Source organism: Mycteria americana, chromosome Z (genome assembly GCF_035582795.1).
Source record: "Mycteria americana isolate JAX WOST 10 ecotype Jacksonville Zoo and Gardens chromosome Z, USCA_MyAme_1.0, whole genome shotgun sequence".
Taxonomy (NCBI): Eukaryota; Metazoa; Chordata; class Aves; order Ciconiiformes; family Ciconiidae; genus Mycteria; species Mycteria americana.
The window spans coordinates 8,572,165-8,592,885 of NC_134396.1; the positions used below are offsets into that span (position 1 = coordinate 8,572,165).

A 20,721-nucleotide genomic window follows, 5' to 3' on the forward strand; every position below is an offset into this window, starting at 1 on the left:
AACACAAACCCTACAACCCCCCCATAACCCACCTGTTCGATAAGACCATTTCTGTTTTTCTAAACTCTGATGGTAGATGGTAGTCCTTATTATCTGACAGAAAACAGCAAAGGACCATATGATGCCATTTTCTTTTCTCACTCAACCAAAAGTTGTAGTAATATCAATGAAAACTTGACCTTAGTCTTACCCCATAAAACCCTGCAGTATTTCAAGGAGCATTTTCCTTGTAAGACATTATAGCATCTGTTGTTTTGCACAAATGAAATGTTTTAATTCGCAAAGTTGTGTGCCTGTGCATTGATGTGCCCAGGTGATATGACTGACTGCATTGTAACCAGTTAGGCGTCATACAGTGGCAATGCCCTCATTTTATAACTCACTAAGTTTTCCATATATCTGAGTTTTACATGTTTCATTAAAGTAGGATGATAAGCGATTCTGCTGCTAGAACAGTGCCATTCAGTAAACGTCCAACCTTGTGTTATGCAGTATTATCCCCAAAAACAATTTAAGGACTACAGAGTATTGTTACTAGCTAGAAATTGAACTACTACACTCTTTAGTACAGCAACTTTTCACTGATGAAACTGGCACTGATTTTTTTGTAATCAGCAGAGAAGAGTTGTGTTTGTAGCTGCCTTAAAGAGAAGCTTAGACTGCACCTACTTTTTTTAAGTGCAGTTTTAGTCCTGCAGAAAGCAGGTTTCCACTAAGGGACAAAATCCTGCCCACCTTACAGTACAGACAATTCACTGATCCTATGCCCGATCCATGCCAAACACAGGAAATTTTCCTATTAAATTCAGTGGATGTTGGATCAGGCTCTTACATAAGATTAATCCTGGAAGGAAGTGGTGCTCCAAGCTGGCTTAACTTTGTTCCTGCTAGAACCAGGGAAAATATGCACTGGCAGCTCCTAGTACAGAGTTAGGCCAGCACCACGTATCTGCTGACTTGACCTGGGGCAGAGAGATTGGAAAACCCCAGTTTGAGAATGAAAAGCAGGCAGGATTTAGTCTGTGCTCTGTGCAAGCTACATAATGCATCATGTTTACTGTCCACTGATTATGCGTGTGTTAGAGGCATGACTTTGCATTTACTTCACAAAGGCTTTTAAACCTGTAGCTCACTGATAAATATGATCAGTTAAACCACCTAACAGATGAAGCGTAGCAGCTTAACATTTTCGGGCCAGACATACTGTCCTTAGTCTCCTGGTGTACTACTCACACCGTTGGGAATCCTGCTGTGGGCAAGCAGAGGGCAATATACATCCCATTGCTCCAAAAGCAGTAAATTGCTTGGCACTGTTCATAACCATAGAAGACACATGAATAGTATTTGGTACCTTGGAAAACATGTAAATGGCCTTCTTTTATCAAACACTGTAAACATGTTTATTTTTGCTCTTCACATGAAACACAAATGTAAAAAATGATTATAATTGATTAAAACATTTCCCCTACGCCCACCCACTAAAGCCCTAAACACCTCAGTGTGTTATAGGAAGATCAGTGTTTTACAAGATAATTCTTTTAAAATGCAATCTTTTTTTTGTTAACTTCTAAATAATGCAGCAACACACATATTACAGTACTATCAAGTAGTGTCATCTTCACCTTCATCCAGGGCATAGTTGAGCTTTATGACTGTGCTGATAAAGTCACCAAGTTCTACAAAATCTGCAGTGATAATATTCACACCACTTTCTCCTGGTTTCTGAGTTCGGACCCACTGCATCATTGCAGGAAGAGCCCTAAGGAGAAAACAGGAACAATAATTACTCATAAAGCAGTGAGACAAATGCATCGAGGCAGAATTTACCAACAGTGACTCCCATTGATCTTACTTGGTTTCTAAGGGAACCATGTGCGAAAGGACACAGGTTACTGCTCAGGCTTTCTGAAAACCTTTCTTTTTATAATTTTCATTCTCTGTGGAAATATGATGTTGATTGTATTTCAACTTCTCAGTAGAAAAGAATGAAAGGAAGATCATACAGGCTAACATAAATTATTGATCTTGCCTAGGGCCAAAGGCATGGACCAGATACCTTTTCGATATCATCCGGCCATATGACTCCACAGGAATTTTTTATGGAAAAAGAAGTAACAGAGAACTCAAGCCATTTGCAAAGCATGTTTGACACATTCAAACAAATACTGAAAATACTTTGGGGGACACTGGAGCAACCATGATCTCTACAGTGTAAGTACAGCATATACCGAATACCCTTTCTTTCCCAGTATTACTATCCAAGCCACAAATAATATTTAATCATAAACCAGTGGTTAGTAACTGAAATATAAAGCACCACAGTCCTATTGACCCTCTTCTACGATGGCATATTTTTATTATGTCAGACCCTTAGCATGGGAATACTGGGGTGTAAAAGATGTCTGCCTAACTGGGTTTGTGAGTATAAAGAAATTTTTCTGACACCATGAAAAATATAAACTAACAATCACAAGAAATATCTATGGGAAAATAAAGGGCTCCCCAGTCCTGCTGAGAAAGTCAAGCAGCAAGATCCAGTTTTCAGAAGACAGAAGTCAACAGAGTTCCAAAAAAATAAGGTACAGATTTTTCAGAGAAAGGGTATTTTTCAAAGAAAGGGTAATTGACCATTGGAACAAACTACCAATGACTGTGGCAAACTCTGCAGCACTTGGAGTCTTTAAATCAAGCCTGGATGTCATTCCAAAAATACACTCTCGGTCAACCTCAAGCTGCTGGGTTAAATAAAAGAACCTACAGGCTGGGCAGGGCCGCAGTCAGGTTAGATGAACATCATGTTCTCCCTATGCTCTAAAACCTGTAAATCTGTGATTCCCTCTCAGCCAGCATGTTGTACAGCCTCTTTCACAGGGCCAAGGTACATGTAAAATGTTGGGCTGACAGTAACTTAAATCAAGCTGAATATGCTGAACATAAATCTGCTCCGAAAAGCAAAGCTTTAGGAAAGCAGATCTAAAGAAAACAGAACTATTAGCAGACACAGACTGTACTTGTCAGTGGCCACCAGAATCAGTGATCTTTTAAAACAATTTAGTACTAAAAAACCCAAGAACTTATAATTAGCCCCCTCTATGATTTTACAGGAGAATGCACAACAGTAAGATTTTGCTTCAGCAAAATGTGCTTAAATCCACCGTAAGATCCACGTTTAAGCCCAGCAACACATTTTATTCCACTCATTGATTCAGTATGACTGAAGCATATGTACGTATGCACACCAGCTCATAAGACTGAGCTTAAGCACTCTGCTATATAAGAACTCAGCCAGCATCTTTAGATTTAAATTTATGTAATCCTGAAAAGCTGCACTCCGTGGAACTGTAACAGGCACAGGTCAGGTGTTAAATATCCAGCAATGCCTGGACTGTTTGAAAAGATCTGTGAGCAACCAGAACCAGGACAGATCTCAGTGGAACAGCATGGACCACCAAGGTGATAAAAGGCAGCTCAGAGCAGTTGAAAACTCCACTCCATCTTCACATGCAAGAGATACTGCTGAACACTGGACAAAGACACAAGGCTGAGCTTCTAAGATGGGAGTATGTTGCCTTTGTCTTTAATATCATCCTATTTAAGCTCAAAGAGTTTCAGGTTTAAAGGCGAACTGACTGACTGTAGGCAGGCACAGATTTTTTTCTTCCTTCCTTCTGCATAAATTGATACCCTTGATATTTTACTTCCTGTTGAGGCATAATTAACTTCTTTTCGTGTCCTTTATTTGTTCTGAAGCTGGTTCTGATGTAATCCTGTCTTCAAACCATAGAGTTTGCTATCTATACACTTAATCATGTAAACTGAAATACTGTTTTATTTTTCCTACTGTGTTCTTATTAAGCCAGACTTTAACAGATAGTCATGCCTCATTTTGATTAGTGCTCTATCTTAAACTCAGTTTGCCCTGCCATTTCATCTCCAGTTAGGCTTGGTAGTTAGATGGGTTATTTACATTTTACTGATATTTCACACAGGACACAGTTGCATGACCCTTTGCTCACATGCAAATTGTTAGATAAAGTCACAGAAATCTTGTGTTCACGAGACTAGAGAGCATTCAAAGATAAGTCAAAAAGTGAATCAGATTATCCAACAAAAAGTTTATTTGCATACCAAAGCCAAAGAACACAATCCTGTAAGAAAAAGCACCTGAACAAAAGATTCCACTAACCTTAAAGATTTGATCTAGGCTATGCAACTCTGCTTATGACAGAAATTCATAGAAAAACCCCATACAGATCATCTTCCTCCCATAGTGCCATATTGAAAGTGGATTACATCAATGACTGTAAGAAACCACACATTGCTCAGTTTCAGTACAAATATCTCACATGCTCACAATAATTATTAGAATAAGCCTGCTTTAACATTTCTCAGGGTGCCTTTGTAATAGCAGCACAAACCTTGTTCACCCTTCCTTGTAATTTCCAGTCTCTGCATGCCTCAAACTAGTAATTGTTCTCATTAAGGGTTTTAGTCAGAGGAACACAAACCATGCTGTGTGGCAACCACCTACATGACTGTGCTCACAGAAACCCAGTACGTGCCATTGCCTTCGTAGATATTCTTGCAACGTTGATAAGAAATGATTTTGTGCGTGAGCATATGCAAGCCTCTCAGCTGGCTAACCCTGATAGCATCACTGCCTCTGCGTTAGGCAGGTCCTGGCTCTCCTACGGAGGACAGTGATGTCCGTGCTTAAGGGTCTCACTGAAACTCTGGCACTAATGGTCCAGATCCCAACCCTGCAAGGGCTGAAGACAGCCCAGCCATGTGAGTATGGGCCACACTCGTAGATACTCAAGGTTAGTAATCTTTGCTGTTACCCCACTAACTACAGCGGTGTAGTCACACTGTAACTACATCCACAGCTCCATTGTGCTAGTGTAACGAGTTTTCCCAATAAAACAGTGTCATGCTGGTAACAATGACAGCAATGCCACTATTAAAACTCCACGCAGGACAGGCTCTAGCTCTCCTGAGGGCAACCTCAAGTCTTCCAGCTCTCCTGTGCCTCAGCTGCCTCCCCTGTAAATGATGTGGTGAAAGCTGGATGAGTTGATTAGGAGTCGTACTGGCCTCAGAAATGTGTTGTGACGTTTCAGCGCTGTGCGTGAATGTTTTGAAGGGCATGCAAGATGAAAAATCCTACACTAACATGCTACAAACGAAGAGCAAGGCAGCTGGAAAAGCTGACAGACGCAGAATACTGTCAGCCCTTAAAGTTACTGCGATCCACAGCTGCACAGTCCAGCCCTTGCGGCTACAACCCCAGTTCTTGGAAGGAATCACTTCTAACCCCTAAGGGCTGCAAAAGCCACCGTGTTACACTGAGCCACACACGCAGAAGGGTGCTGCCTGCTTTAGCCTAGAGCCAGGGAGGAGAGAAGGTGCAAAACCCGTGCAGGGAGAAAAAGAGGGGTCTCCACCTCTCACCCCACTACCTGGGGCACTGTTTTCATCCTGCTGCAGCTCCATCGACCTCGGTCGGGGCTGGCCGGATCCGACGCTGCCAGGCCAGTGCAGGACTGCCCCACAAACTAGCATCTAAAGTCGACTCCTTTTTCCACATCCCCGGCAGGAGGGGGTGCCTAGCATCACGAGCAGGGCAGGGAGGGGAAAGCCACAGGACTGAGGGGTGTGAGCCACGGCGGGGAAGGAGGGGAACTGCATGTTACCTGGGTTTGACTATGGATTGGGATCAGTAATCTTGGTGAAAATTTTTCTGTCCTGAAGGAATATGTAGAATATAATTTATTTGCACTGACTGGGAACTAGGAGGTACCAGACTGCTGCCCCTCACACCCAGGAGGGCAAGACAGCAGGGGGATTAAAGCGATGTGACCGGATGCAACATGGAAAGACCTCATGGGAAGGGCTGTGGTCCAGTCCCAGCCCACCACCACTGCACCTTGGCACCAGGGACCAGATCCACCCCACCACCCGGCAGCCTGCTGCAGGGGCTCTCGGACTGGCAGAAAAGTCTGCATGAGAAGGGGGAGAGTGGAGGAGATCTGGGCAGCAGGGACCTACGTATGCTGGACAACGCAGTGTCATGCAGAGCTATTTAATGTGGCTATATTTCTTCTGAGACCAAAGCTTTTATCTCTAGGTGGCACCTCACTAGGTCAGTCAGAGGTACTAATCATTGGGCATGGCTTGGGTATCAGGATGGCTTACATCACATATGCAAACATGCCCTGTGTCACCATTTCCAGCCTTTTTTTCTTGAGGAGCTGTGTACTTTATCATACAGCATTGCTGCAGTGATTTTCATTTACAACCCAGTAAAATCTAGGCTCAGCTTTGACAGGTATTTTATTACCTCTATTTTCCTTGTTCTGTTTGGTTGCTCGTATAAACAGAAATGTGTGCAGATTTCTTTTTAAGTTTTTCACTTCTTTCAGGAACCATTTTCTGAGGCATTAAAGAACTCAGCTGAGAAACACTGCCCTAAACTACAAAACATGCACAGCCCTTTTAAAGCTATTGAATATTTGAGACCTCTTTTTTTTTTTTAAATCTGTCAAAGATCTCAAGTGGACTCCAATGGTATTGAATTTTGTTTAAAAAATAATTAAACATTCAAGTAGCTTCAGTTCAAGCAGCAAACTGTGACTCAGATTATGAGCTTTCAGAAAGAAAATATGACCTAAATAATTGCATTAAAATTTGCTTTAAAAAATTTGCTCTTAGGCTATTTCAGTTCAGAAAGAGGGGTGGTGGGTTTTTTTTTTTAATGCCTGAGTCATCAAAGCCTGACAATGTGACAGAAAAGTAACGACAGCAGGGCTCTAAGACAGGACCTCCCGTGGCGAAACAGCCGTTCCTCTCTGCAGAGCTTTCAAGGCAGAGGAGGAGGAAAAGCAACTTCGTAAACACAAAACAAAAGGGCTGTTCACTGTTTAATGAGAGTTTGATCACTAAAGGCAGAGAACAGGTTTTCTTCTGGAGTGCAGGGAGCCAGTACAACCTAATCCAGAATGAGAAACTGGTCTCATTTACAGAGTGTGATGCTGCCTAGCATTAAGCGCCCGTTACCAGTAACAACAGCGAGAGCTGAAGCAGGTCCACTTGCTCAGGGCAAAGTGACATGTGGCATTTCTTCCCCCTCCAGCGAAGCACACACCCTGCCTCCTGCAGCCTTCTGCAAAGAGGTGTTACTGTTCAAGAAAAACAGCACTCCTCTGCAGGAGGATGTACTCACACGAGCCTGAATATGAATCCCTATACTCCTTAACTTTCCCCCCCTCCATCCCGTTTTACCCATGTTTGCAAGAACACTGATTAATTCTGGAGCCGTCATTCAGCACACGCTGACTTTGGCTTTTCAAGGATGCTGAGAATTCATCGCTCCAGTGGGAGCAGTGGATGTCTCCTATGCCACTGAATCATAAAAATCATGACTGAAGAGAACCTTGAAAAGCCGTTCAAGGTCATCCAGCCCATCCTGGGCAAGGATCAACTACACAAAGATCAACGATACAAACACTCCTGGAGAAGGTTCAGTTTAATCAGTACTTAGAAGCCCCCAGTGATGGAGTTGTCACAACCTTCCTCTGTATTCAGAGCATCCCTATGTAAATATCCTTATACATCCTCATTAGCTTCAACTGGAGTGCCCACAACGAGACGCCATGAAAAATAATGGCATTAAGGTGTGCTGCTCAAGAGTGTTCACCGTGTCCTCCCTCTGCTCCCGCTAAGGATTTACTGTTCATCAGTAAATAAGCTTCCCTGCAGAACATGAACCTTAGGTACCATTCCACAGTACAACACTCTACCATAATTTTCTCTGTGGCAAAACTAGTTTAAAAGGTCCTCTTCTTTTACGTGCCAGCTGTTTGTTTCTGATCCCTGATCAAAACTTACCATTCTCTCAGTTGTGCTAATAGACCTGTAGAGACAAAATAAAAACCAGCACAAGGAAATGGTCTGGATTAACAGAAACACCTCAACCATTTTTGCTCTCCCTCTGTCCCAAATGGCCCAGTTCATTGACGAGATGTGATTTGTAACAGGACCTCCCAAACTGTTGAATTGACAAAACCAAGGAACAAACGAACTGAAGCACAGAGATTAACATGAGCTCGGCATGAACGGGCTGGGAAGGAACTCCTTAGATTCATTTCCTTACCGCTCAGATCCTCTCTAGGCAGCACTAGTGTGGCCATAAAATTGACATTACCAAGGCCAGACTGACTAGAACCAGAAAATTTGAGCAACACTGGGTGAAATTTTATTATTAACAGTCTCAAAGGCACACAGGTGGGAATTCCTTTCCCCAGATCCTGAATGGACGTCACAGTGCCCATGAGCTGTCATGCTGCCAGAACTACCTACATTACTGTCCAACAGCCCTGAATTTATTCTTCTGAAATGCTTATCTATAATTCAGTCATCTCCAATTGCTTTATACAGTTTAGAAATGCATCTAATCAGATGACACAGACTACCGTGCTGGAGTCAGATGAATATTTTAACGTAATTGATCATAGTACTGTACTCTGCAGAGTCACCAGGGGCCAGATGTCTTCACTCTCCTATTGAGCTGTTGTTGGCTTTCTGGGTTTCATTTTCAATGGGAGGCAGAAACGAACTCAAAAGGGCCTTTCCCGTCCTCCCTTCAAAGAACATTTCAGCTGAATTTATTGAACCTAAACCTCTATGCTTGTACAAAAATGCAATGGGATATCTAATAGCAGCAAACTGAGGTTCTGGAGGTGATTAATGTTCAACATCCTATTTTTCCCTGATTCCGTGTTTTTAGCCATTGCAGCTAGGGCATTAACTAATAGGAATGCAGACAGCTGGGAAAGGACTCAGTGGACCCTGTAGTATAAAAGATCTCATTAATGAGGCAACTCCAGTATTTTGGCTACTCTCTTGGTCAATGTGGTGGGCAACTGAAGTGGGCAACACCGAACTAAAAGCTTGAACTGCTACCACACAAAGTGAGGCATTTAGCTTTTACATCATGACTGAAGAAGGCCTTCTAACACATGTAGTTATGCTACTATGGACAAATACATGATAGTCCATGGACTAACAGGAAAACTACTGCCTGCCATGAGGATGCCTGTGTTCAAAGGCTGTTTTTTCTCATTGATCCAGCAGATCAAGTTAGACAAGCTCATCAACTGCTCTTCTAACCAGTTATCTCTTTGGAGATGACAGAGGAGAAACATCTCCCATTTTCATAACAGTGGTGCAAGCCTTAAGCTATGAAAATGGAGGGGAACAGAGAGATCTGAGTGCTGCTCAGATGTCATTCCTTTAAACCTTCTGTGGCCCAACCAGAGATAAGCCTGACCACTCATTTACACAGGTGCCTGCATGTTGCATAGTTTACCTGCTTGAGACAGTCGGTCCTGGTCCCAGTTCCACACAGAAATCTGACTGCTCAAGAAATGCCAAGAAATTCACAGAAATTACAATAAGTGTGGACTACGGAAATAGGAACTGGAACTTATTCCACTGCCTGTGAAACAGAAAACCTCTGCTTTACGTAAGAAAACATCTGTCACCAGTCAAGGGAATAGCTACAGGTTTGGGGCTTTTTTCCCCCCATATCTTCTAGTTCCTTAAAAAAAAAGAGTTATGATTTATTCATACACTCATTATGCTTGAATCACTGTATTAAACCATTCAAATCAGGTGTTAGAGTTGACTGCAGAACAGTAACTGCTTTGTCACAGGTGTATGTTGTAGCCAGTACTAGACCATTCACGGCCAAGGTTTCCTCCAAGGGTTGCCACCACGTGTTACCTGGGACCTTTCAAAGAGCTCTCCTGCTGAGGAACTTGGTAGGGGACTCCAGGTCCAGAGCTGCCCAGCTACTCCCCAGTTCACAGTTTCACTTGCTGCCGATGGCTCAGCCCCTCGTTACAAAACTCACATTCTTGAGCATGTAAAATTTGAATGATGTAAGAAAGAAGAGAGAGATTAAAAGGCAATGAATAAAAAAAAAAAAATAGAAAAAAAAAAGGTTGTGCATGGAGGAAATGCTCTGAAATTTAATGTGGAGAACAATGAAACAGGGTCTACCAGAGCGAACAAGATTTTTACCAGTGTTTAGCCCTGCCCAGAACCTTGGAACACAGATGAATCGGCAGAGCAATTCTGAAAAAAACCCCACTTTTGAGTAATTGGAAAAGTTAGTAAAAACGTACGTATCACTATCAGGGAAAGCAGAGCAGCTAGGTGGAAGGCAGAGTTTATTTAAGAAACTTCTGGCTGCCAGCACTATCACTCCGCTGTATGACCTGTAACAGAATTTCACACATCGTTGCACAGTTTCCACTGAAATAGATACTACAATAAATCTAAATTGCTTAATTAAATAGGTAAAATATGGGGGTTTTTTTTTTTTAGTCAAATAGCGTAGCCTGAAAAATTAATGTTTTCTTCCTGCAGATGCTTCGAAATTAAACTAAATCTCACCTATATTTGAATCCTTTACTACTAAATACAGAGCAAAGCAATTTCCATTTTCTTTCAGATAAACTGCTCTAAGTGGTTCTATTTTTTTTATTCCATCAAGTGGAAATATAAAGTCAGTCTGCAGTGGCAGAGGACACACAACCAAAGTATACGAAACTGCACGGAGCTGTTTGCCATAGTACCTTGCTCAGTATATTCCACCACACATTATTCAGACAGACATACTGTAGAATAATTCATATTGAATGTAATGTTGAAAAATGCAAGGAAAATAAGCATACTCAAATCAGAGAAAGTTGCAGTAGAGAGATGGGTCTTGCAGCATTCCCAGGAATTTAACACTTTCTGATTCTTCAGAGAAGGTGGAAATCTGCTTCATTCGTAACACATCATCAAGTAGATTGCAATGAAGCAATCCACCCAACGAAGTTTAAATAGAAAATTATGACAAAAATAATTGCCTTTGAAAAAAGGTACAGGGAAATAGTAACTTTTCATCACTGCTGCTATCTGGACAGCAAGAAGCAGAACAGAATATAGTAAGAGCTTCAGGCTGCACATCCAAGTAACAGAAATTGGGCATAATTACAGCTCTGATTTGAGTGATGTGATTAAAACAAGTCAGGAAATGAGATGGTGGGGGACAAAATTATATAGGAACGTAGAGTTTTTCAGTTAATTAAAAAAATTAAGTGTCTAGTTAATGTTCAACACAGCCAATTAAACATTCTTTTCTTACTTTTTGGTCTTTTAAAATTTAAATAATTTTCAATTAGGTGTCATTTTAAAATAAAGTTATTTTGAAACTGTCAAAACACTTCAGTATTTCTAAAACATTAAGGTAGAAAATATTAAGGTGAAATGTTTTCCTACGTATTTTCCTCAAATACAATTAGTCATCAAGTTTGGCCCAATTTCACAAATAGTATCAATGGTGCTCACAAATTTGTTTTTCCAGCAAATGTCCGTTTCGCATCAAAATTCCTCTCTGCTGCACCTTTCTCCATCTGAGGCACCTCCTCTTCGGCTTCCTGCTGTCGTTTCCTTCGATTACATTAGCCACTGCCTTTTTGCGTGGACTGAACTTCCTCTACCTCTTTCTCCACCAAGCCTTCATGTGCAAAGCTAGTTTTATCATTTCCCTTGCAAGGGGCGTACCAAATAGATACACAGCACTACACTGCTGTCATTGCCACCCAGCCCCCCAGCCCAGCGCCCGGACCGCAGGCTGCGGGGGCCTAGGGTCCTCACACACCCACTAGCTCCGTCACCACAACTGCTTCGTCTCACCAGAGAGGGAGACTAAGCTGCTTGTTATCCTTTACACATTTTCTGACTTCTAGCTCTGGCCTCACACAGCTAAACCAGCTTTGTTAATCAGCTGGATCCCAGAGGCAATATCCTCCTAAATAGCATCCTGGGCATTGCTGTGAATCATTTACCAGGAGCAGCCTTCCCTGAGCTATTCGTCATTCCTTCCACTTGCTTTCTTCACGACCCAGTATTAACAAGCCCACAGCATTCATATGATAAACCCTGTGTTATACCAATTATAATTATGCCAAACACAGTACCCAGGAGATATTACAGAATAGCCACTGCTCTTTCACAGTGAGAAATGTTCGTTCTGGCTACAGCTGGGGGAGACATGCTCACCGGGCTATCTTCCTGCCAGGGTGGTCCCATGTCAGGAGGATCTGTCCCCCTAATACAGACTTCTCTGACTCCTCAATAACCAGTGGGGCTATGAACGAATACTGCAAGGGCATCTGCTTCCCCATCACTAGGCAGTGGCTTCTCACATGCCTTGAGACCAGACTGCTCCCTGGGCTCCCGCAAGCAACCTAGCAGGGAGAGGAACGCTGCGCCGTGCGGTCCTGTCCTTCCATCTCCAGTGACAAAGCAAGTGGCATGGACAAGAATGTGCACAGCTGCCTTTGAAAAGGCGGGTTAGCAGCCGTGATGTTCTCCCATAGAAGGGGGCCTGGGAGGAATCTGCTAATGATCTCTGTTCCTCTTTCAAAAGCTGATAGAGCTTGTCATAAAAGCAGTCAGCTTTGTCACCCCCTCTCTTCCAACCGTAAGACTGAAAACTTCACTGATCTGATGGCAGGGAGCCCTTCTCTCACTTCCAGCCTAAATTTATTTAGTCAGTGTATAACTGTTGCTCTTGTGAGAACACTGGCCTTTAGCCTAAACTGTTCTTTTCCTTCCCTGGTATTTATTCCCCTGTGATATTTATAGACAGTAATCACATAGCCTCTCAGGCTTCATTGTGCTAGGATAAACAAGACAAGCTCTCTCATCTTCAGCAATTCATTCCCTGATTATCCTAGTTAGCAGTCCCTCTTTGCATCTATGCCAATTTTAATCTACTCCCCAGAACACGGATGATCAGAATCACGGATGATCAGAATCAAGGATATCCAAAAAGATATTCTACCCGCACCTTGGGCAGTAATATCACCACCTTTCTGTGCGTGCTGGAAATGCCTCAGTGCATATCAAGAGAATACCGCTCTTTTTCCCAGATGCTTTCTACTGCGGGCTCAGCTTCAGCCAGCCATGGGTGACACTCCAGCATCTGCCTTGCCTGGCTTCCCCAGCTGATGAGATCCCACCTTACCAGAGCATGCTCCCATCGTTACGACCTTGCATTTTATGCCACTGAATTCCAGCTCCTTTCTAAATACTGCAGGCATCCAGTTCTTGCTGTATGTTACCCCTCAGCTTTCCTCTGTTATGAAGGTAGCCTCTTTCTTTGTGTTATCAGCAAACTCCATTAGCAGTCTCCTACAGCTGAATCCAAGGTCTTTCATGGAAATATTAAAGATGATCAGGCTTTCTGAGGAATGCTACCATTACTTTCTCTTCAGTCTGGTACTTCCAACCAGTCCCAACTCCATTTCCAATTCCCAAATTCCATTTCGGTTGATAATATCCTACTAAATACTTTACCAGCTGCATTACTGAAATCCCAAAATTTTCGTGTAAAATTTCCACAGAATTAGTTACAAAAACAAATGAAGATCATTTCACACCATCCACCTTTGGCAAAACCTCATCAACATCTATCCCACTTTCCATTAACCTCTGTATCTTTAATTATCACTTCTTTCCAGTTAAGCTCTTCGGTCTCTCCTTCTCCTGAAAGCTTGTGGGGGCTCAGACCATTCCCTTGCCATTTTTAGATAAGGGTGTTATGTTTGCTGCTCTCTACTCTAAACCACTGTTTTCATAGGTCTGCTTTAATGCTAGAGCAATGCTCGTGCTAGTCCTTCAGCAATTCTGCTATGGAGATTACACAGATCACTCTCCTCTCTGCTTCACTGTATTCACTTCTTACAGCTTTTATAAAACATCTTCCCCAGTGATACTGGGAGTCACAAATAAGGCTCCAGGAGGAATCCTGACAATTCAACCACTGGATGAAAAACTAACTCCCAAGCTCCACACTGAATATAGCAGAACTTAAGAGGAAGATAAGGAGGATTAATACAGTTATTTTAACCAACACACAAGGGCCTATCATTAAGGTAACAGTGGTACAGTTTACTTACTGTACTGTGCAAAGGAATCCACTGCAAGGAATAAAATCTGCTTGTTTCACTCTGGTAGATATTTCTGCTGACCTTTAAGCCATCCTGTTTAACATTCATTACTGACAGATTTTGTAATCAAATGCTAACAGTCACCTTTTCTTTTAACTCAACCTTATAGCCAACAGTCTTGAAATGTCTAGATGATGCAATCAATGGCAACATAACATGACTGACAGCAAAATTCAGATCAGTCAATAAAGCTGAGTCAGACTCTTCCACACTGCATGGTCCCAAACACTAACTCTAGACTACATCTACCATCATGCTGTCTGCCTTGACTTCAAATAATTTTAAATTTTAAAGAGGGCAGTTGGGCCGTTTCACTTTTGGCCAAAATAATAAGGTTGAACATTCTTAGAGAAAAATTAAAAACAGATTCTGACTTAATTTTTCCTTCAAAAAAGTAAAAGTCCTGGAGATTTAGACAATAGCGTCTCCCTGAAGAACTCTGTCCTTCAACAGCATTTATCACCCTGCACACCAGGTGAATTATTATTGTTAATAATACTGCTACTTTGCTTGGCCACTGGTATTCACCCTATAGATAATGGATAAAACTGTAACTTCCAATAGTCATAAGCAAAATTACAATGGACATAAAGTATGATATTGTCTGCAGACTGTCACTTGATCAACAGTGATATCAAGGGGCAAGTAAAGGCTGGGTACTTCAGTGCTATACACCCATTGTGGTATTAAATAGATCTGGCCCGAAACCAAGAACTGCTGTTCTGTGAGAAACTCCAGCATTTCAAAATGTGATTTTATTTTGAATTAGAAAGCAAAGACAAAATGTTGGCCTTTCCCATCAAATAAAGTTCAAGACCTATTTCTGAATACAAAAATGAAAAGCTGTGAATATAGAAAAAGCATTAAATATTGCAATTAACACTGTAACATAAATCTGAAGACAAGACAGAATTAATAGAAGCACAAAGTTGAAATGTTCTGACATAAACTATTTTGCTAAAGTAGACTTCTCCCTGGAGAAGAACACTGGAAGATGCATTCCTGAAAAAAAGAGTAGACTTTAAGATATCTGCAGTTTTCAATAAAAAGCTGCACCAATGGGAAAAAGAACAAATGGTTTTGTAATCGCTGGGTTGAAACAATTTAGACAAACATGCACTTGCTGCCACATCTAACAAAACTAACAACTGTAGAGCAAACTCTTAAAAAAGGAAACAAAATATTAACCAATATACCACTGATGTGATCTCAAATTAGGTTTAAAAACAAAAATGTTTTGATGATTTGGAGAGCTCTTACTGGTTCTGATCAGCACTAAAAATAGGCATACATTGTGAGAAGTCTCATGTTTCCAGTAATACTGGTAACTTCTGAATTGATCTCATATTTTATTTAATCGTAAGTCCACATTGATGAACTAGGGTTGCTATACCACAAATGAAACAAACCACATCACAGACCACCAGGGAAAAGGTAGACTAAAAAATGCATTATGTAGCTTGTAAAAATATAGCAAAGGATTGCAGAGGATGCATCAACAATAAACTAAAATCCTCCTGGAGTGAAGCCTGTATAGATATTTGGTTGAGACATGCCATAACAAAGAGGTCATAGAATCATAGAATAGTTTGGGTTGGAAGAGACCTTAAAAGGTCATCTAGGCCAACACCCCCACAATGAGCAGGGACATCTTCAACTAGATCAGGTTGCTCAGAGCCCCGTCCAACTTGACTTGGAACGTTTCCAGGGATGGGGCATCTACCACCTCTCTGGGAAACCTGTTCCAGTGTTTCACCACACTCATCGTAAAAAATTTCTTCCTTATCTCTAGTCTGAATCTACCCTCTTTTAGTTTAAAACCATTACCCCTTGTCCTATCGCTGCAGGCCCTGCTAAAAGTTTGTCCCCATCTTTCTTATAAGCCCCCTTTAAGTACTGGAAGGCTGCTAGAAGGTCTCCCCACAGCCTCCTCTTCTCCAGGCTGAACAACCCCAACTCTCTCAGCCTGTCCTCATAGGAGAGGTGCTCCAGCCCTCGGATCATTTTCGTGGCCCTCCTCTGGACCCCCTCCAACAGCTCCATGTCCTTCTTGTGCTGAGGGCTCCAGAGCTGGATGCAGTACTGCAGGTGGGGTCTCACCAGAGCAGAGTACAGGGGCAGAATCACCTCCCTCGACCTGCTGGCCATGCTTCTTTTGATGCAGCCCAGGGTACGGTTGGCCTTCTGGGCTGCGAGTGCATATTGCTGGCTCATGCCCAGCTTTTCATCCACCAGTACCCCCAAGTCCTTCTCCACAAGGCTGCTCTCAATGCCTTCATCCCCCAGCCTGGATTGATACTGGGGGTTGCCCCAGCCCAGTGCAGGACCTTGTACTTGGCCTTGTTCAACCTTATGAGGTTCACATGGGCCCACTTCTCCAGCTTGTCCAGGTCCCTCTGGATCACATCTCATCCCTCAGGCATGTCAACCGCACCACGCAGCTTGGTGTAACCTGCAAATTTGCTGAGGGTGCACTTGATTCCACTGTCTGTGTCATTGATGAAGATATTAAACAGCACTGGTCCCGACACAGACCCCTGAGGGACACCACTCATCACTGATCTCCATCCGGACATTGAGCCGTTGACCACTACTCTCTGGATGCGACCATCCAACCAATTCCTCATTCACCAAACAGTCCACCCATCAAATCCGTATCTCTCCAATTTAGAGAGAAGGACGTTGTGGGGGACAGTGTCAAAGGCTTTATAGAATTCCAGATAGATGACATCTGTAGCTCTTCCCTTGTCCACTGATGTAGTCACTCCATCACAGAAGGCCAGTACGTTGGTCAGGCAAGACTTGCCCTTGGTGAAGCCATGCTGGCTGTTTCAAATCACCTCCCTGTCCTCCATGTGCTCTAGCATAGCTTCTAGGAGGATCTGTTCCATGATATTCCCAGGCACAGAGGGTAGGCTGACAGGCCAGTAGTTCCCAGGGTCATTCTTTCTACCCTCTGTAAAAATGGGGAGGCTGACAGGCCAGTAGTTCCCAGGGTCCTCCTTTCTACCCTCTGTAAAAATGGGCGCAATGTTTCCCTTCTTCCAGTCACCAGGGACTTCCCCTGACTGCGATGACTTTTCAAATATCATGGAGAGTGGCTTGGCAGCTACATCAGCCAATTCCCTCAGGACTCTGGGATGCATCTCGTCAGGTCCCATAGACTTATATATGTTCAGGTTCCTTGGGGGGTCTCAAACCTGATCTTCTCTTACAGTGGGAGGGACTTTGCTCCCCCAGTCCCTGCCTTGAGATCCCACCCACTCTGAGAGGTGCGGGAAGAGGGGTTGCCAAGAAGGGTCATTCCCTCCTCCTTCAGCATGACATGGAGTTGTGCTGGACCACTCCGCTCCATTGGCACAAGGAAATGCAGACCTGTCATGTCAGCCATGCACTGAGTGCCAGAGTCCCTTCAGTGGCTCATGCTCCTCTTGTGGGATACAGACCAACCTGCACGTTCACCATAGAGCTACTGCAGTCCCCTTCCTCCTACAGACCTCTCACACCAGATGCTGATGGTGGTCAGCCTCAGCTGAGCATCTTGCTTGCATCAAGAGTCAAAGACCAGCCAGAGAGACCTTGCACCCCTCCACTCAGCGCTGATCCCAGAGGGAGATCTGCTAGACAGCACAGCCTCTTGTCAGTGTGACCCAACACACTGGTATATTGTGCATCAGCAGACACATTATCTAAGAGATTACAAGAGTTCATAAGTATGGGCCTGGACAAAAATACACACCACAAAAAAAAAAAGGCAGATGTGAGTGCATCTCAGAAGAGATGTACCCTGAGAAGGGCTGCACAGCTGGTATCGTCGATGCCAGCTGTAAGCAGGACAGAAGCCCAGAAGGTTACTGAGAGGGAATTACAGTAACTGAGCTTTGTGGTCAGTCCATCCAATGCATTATTTCCAGTTACTAGAGAATAAAGAAAAGTCCTGTCTGAGCTGGAAAATAATTTTCAAGCAACAGCCCACCTATAAGTCTTACGAGAGGTAGCTTAGAAGAAGAAAACCCCAGATGTTCATCACATGGATTACTACTTCCACAAATGTTCCTCAGACTGCAGAGCTCAAAGGAGGGAGCTTTCCACCAAGAGAAAACTGTTCAGTTGGATTTATGTCTCTTCTCTTCTAGCGCAGCCAGACAGTAATAGCACTGAAACGCTGTCTGATGGAGAGAGGGAGCCAGCAGCAAATGCCACTAGGTAAGACAGACCATTATCAGCCAAACGCTCTCTGAGATGAGATGAGCAACAGGCTCAGAAGAACTCACTGTGCCTGGTGTGAAAGCAGGGCGAGAGCACAGCTCTCATTTCCAGTGCCACAGCAGTGACCTTACTCACGCCTCTCGGCTGAGCCCTGTCCTTTACCTTCTGCAGAAGGATGCTTAAGAGATGGACCAAACCGGGTGCAGACATTCGCCATGCCACGTTCTCACACTCTTCAGAGAAACAGCGTCAGTCTTAGACAACAAAGAAGTGCCTTGATGACCTTCCAGCAGTGAGCTTCAGGACCACCCACCTAGCACCCAATGACAGCCTGAAACAGCATCTCTGGGTACGAAACATCCTTTCCTTATTCCTCCCAGTGGCAACGATAAAGGCTGATGGTAACACTCTGGTTTCAGATTTAATTATTTCATCTTATTTGTCCAAATCCTAACCATCACCACGCGTGCAGCTGAAGTAGAAATGAAACTTGCTGGGCTCACTGCTTGCAACAGCCCAGAGAAAGAAATGAAAACAAAGTAAAAAGAGTGTGCATGGGAGGAGAGAGATGGTGAAAGGCGGCTAAGGAAAGGATGCGACAACAGTGGTCCTGAGTGGAGGCAGCTCCTCCTCCTGATGCAGGCACGGTGGTCATGACAGCTCAGTTGAGACAGCAGGGAGGAGTAGTGAGGAGCTGAGTCCTCACTGCTTCAGCATTTTCCTCAATCAAGAGCAGGGAATGGAGGAGTGGCCCTGTTGTTGCTTTCCTCTGGTAAGCAGCAAAACCAAGGCAAACCATAATGAACTTAGCTCTGAGAAAAAGCCTGCTCAAAAGGAGGCAAGTTTCTTTGCAATATCCACTCAAACCTTGGGAAACGAGGCAGCGAACACACTGGCTAAAATGATCCCTTCCCAGTTACTCAAGCAACACAGTACACTAGGAATTATTTGGATTACGGCATTGCCTCAGAGTTGTTAATTTGAACAGGTCTCACTGGAAAAGGAGAGAAGCCAGTTTCAGACTTCAGAGTACGTCAATCCAAGTAGGAAAGGAATAAAGGTCCATGGCTGTCCCCCTTCACTGCCCAGCAGCAAAACTAAGGAGCCCACAGCTCCTTCATTTTTGTCCCCCTTTGCTGTCCAGCAGCAAAATTAAGGATCCCAGAGCTCCTTAACATTTTGTTTTCTGAGCTATAGCTCAGAAAACAAAAATTTTCAGTGGGAAAGTGCCTGCATCTCACCATGGCTCCTACTGCACCCTAACCACTCAGCCTCCTTCATCTTAATACTATTTTATGACGTAATACATTCTGGATGACAGTTGCTTAGTTACAAAACCTCTCAGATCAACAGCTACAATATTAAAATCTTGCCAAAGGTCAAATCCCACTGTATGATCATTCAGTGTCTTAAAGACATGTCTTTTATTATTTTTCTTAGTGTCTGAGATAAATACTGAAAGACATTTTACTATAACAGGCTGTGCTCTGTTGAAGCAACTGTACAGCCTGAGAAAATACATGCAATGCTATCATTATAATTATAGACAAATTCTTAGTATAATCTCTGACTACATGAAGTTTATATCTTAGCTGCCCACCTCCCCAAAAAAAAAAAAAAATCAATCCTGGAAGAAAATGGAATTATGATGGAATTACGAAACATTTGCCTAGGAGTAAAGTTGTAGAAAAAAGATCAATAAAATGAGGTTAAACATTTCCAGGCTTTAAGAACAAAATAAATAAAAATAAGCTTTATATTGTATCAAACCAGCATCTCTCACAATGACAGTGGCTCCCTAAGAAAGAATTGCATTGCATCCCACAGACATTACTGAATTCCTCAGGAACAAACTTTATCATCTCTGTTTTAATAGAAGAAAAACATGGGCATTTTTATAGCCTCTGCAAGTTCTGCATCATACAGAAGGCGGTATATCACCAAGACCTTTGGCTTGGCTGCCTTCCCTATATACAAGTCCTTTTCCACTCCCCCTGTTCCAGCCATTTCTTTTTACAAATGTGGCACCTGAATGCCCAACTGCCCATTCAGTCAACAAAGCTACTTGTTTGTAAGCATGGGGAAGCATTTAATAAAATTAATTGCAGGCTTGGTGTACCTTCTGACAATGGATCCCAGGAGCTTTCCGTAGGTAAGGCTTCCTTAGCCTACCATCCAGAGATAGCCACTGCGGGGATATGCTGGTGACTTCTCTAGGGAGAGTGTGGATGTATTCTCTTAAAATTACAACTGAAAGCCCTCTAAGGCTTTGGAGGATGCTGAGAATTGCCCCAAATCCATCAGGAATGATACAGCATGTGCAATAGGGTTTTAAGAGCTGACAGGAATTTTTTGACAATTTCTATCCCCATCCTACCACTCCAGGACCATGGAGCAGCTACAGGAGATTAAAAGTTCAAACTTCCAAACCTATAGTGACTGC

At 43.0% G+C, this 20,721-nt stretch overlaps 1 protein-coding gene across 1 annotated transcript in view; it reads right to left on the reverse strand.

Moving 5' to 3' along the window:
• Positions 1–1,560: 1,560 nt before the first annotated feature.
• The window catches only part of PLCXD3 (phosphatidylinositol specific phospholipase C X domain containing 3), an 80,841-nt gene continuing 61,680 nt past the window's right edge, over positions 1,561–20,721 (reverse strand). Inside the window, exon 3 of the mRNA XM_075527282.1 lies at positions 1,561–1,759. Coding sequence (XP_075383397.1) covers positions 1,603–1,759 — 157 coding nt within the window. The 3' untranslated portion in view covers positions 1,561–1,602. The remainder of the gene's footprint in view (positions 1,760–20,721) is intronic.